At 36.3% G+C, this 1,265-nt stretch overlaps 1 protein-coding gene across 1 annotated transcript in view; it reads right to left on the reverse strand.

Moving 5' to 3' along the window:
• The window catches only part of LOC107722107 (major facilitator superfamily domain-containing protein 10-like), a gene marked incomplete at its 3' end in the record, with an annotated part of 2,421 nt that extends 1,164 nt beyond the window's left edge, over positions 1–1,257 (reverse strand). The window contains exon 1 of the mRNA XM_016530336.1: positions 1,033–1,257. Coding sequence (XP_016385822.1) covers positions 1,033–1,179 — 147 coding nt within the window. The remainder of the gene's footprint in view (positions 1–1,032) is intronic.
• Between the last annotated feature and the right edge of the window lie 8 nt (positions 1,258–1,265).

A 1,265-nucleotide genomic window follows, 5' to 3' on the forward strand; every position in this document is an offset into this window, starting at 1 on the left:
TAAATAGTGTGAGTAGTGTGTTCACACTGAAAATTCCAAAAAGAAAAAGTGCACTTTAGATACCCGGATGATGCACTTAAATAACCGAAAAAACGAAGTGTGGAATGTTGAACACTTCATGCACTCAACTGTCGCAGTTTTAATTACGTAGTGAAGGGGGAAGGGCTATCAGACTCCGTTTATGAATGACAGAATAACCTTATATAATTCATACACTACATGGTTGAGTACATAGTGCATAAGTGCATAGTGCGTCATTTGGGACGCAGCTATTAGGTTTTGTTTTCTGACAAATGTATCATAACTAAGTGAATTTATGCTGTCAGTGGGGTAAAAAAATTATCTTTTATTCCTATGACTTAAGTTTATTTTTCTTACTCAACTGACAAGATTTTTTTTAGCATAATCTCACCTGATTTTGATATACTTTTAAAGCCTTAACTTAAGTCATTTTGCTTATAAATTGTATGTATTTTGATTTAAGAATGTTTAGATAAACAGTTCAAACTGGAAAACAAGATAAATGCTGAGTAAGAACCCCATTTAACTATCCAGTGGAGGAAAATGTAACAGAGCAAAAAATGTTATACACTGCCAATATAACACATTAATTGGAATCGTTCAATGAGTGCGCTAGATGAAAAAGTGAATGAAGCCATTGTCAGCTTCATTAAATGAGAAAGAACAGCTCTGAGCTTGGAGGCTTTCCACAGACTTATCTCTTGAACAAAGCATGTAGTATTATAAAGTTCATTCAGTATGTAATTGCTTAAGTCACTGCTGACGTTTGTACAGGAAATGCTCTGTATATCCTTTCTTTTAGGTAACATCAATTAGACAGTCATAAGTAGGGGAACATATCATGACTGGAATATCGTAAATCATGCACTGTCACACAATTGCATGCATGACTAATCTAGGTCAAATACAGCAGCATTTCTTGTTGAACAAACAGCCAGCCAAACATCTTTTGAGATTTCATAACAACTAAATATCCAAATTATAGGCCTAACCTTAAAAAAATGATCTTACCCCAGTTTGACTGTAGTGGTCCAAGATGGAGGGGAGCAGGGGAAGTATTAATGTGAAACCCAGCAAGTCAAGCAGCAGTGCCAAGAAAACCACCCTGATGACTCTGGAGGAGCGCACATCCTCAGATGTAGTTTTGTCACCTGCCATTTCTCCACTCCAGTGACCCAAAGTTTTTCTTTACTGCTGAGGACTCTTAAAGGGTTAGTTCACCCAAAAATGAAAATTAGCCCATA

Source organism: Sinocyclocheilus rhinocerous, unplaced genomic scaffold (assembly GCF_001515625.1).
Source record: "Sinocyclocheilus rhinocerous isolate Xijiao unplaced genomic scaffold, SAMN03320098_v1.1 scaffold31714, whole genome shotgun sequence".
Lineage (NCBI taxonomy): Eukaryota > Metazoa > Chordata > Actinopteri > Cypriniformes > Cyprinidae > Sinocyclocheilus > Sinocyclocheilus rhinocerous.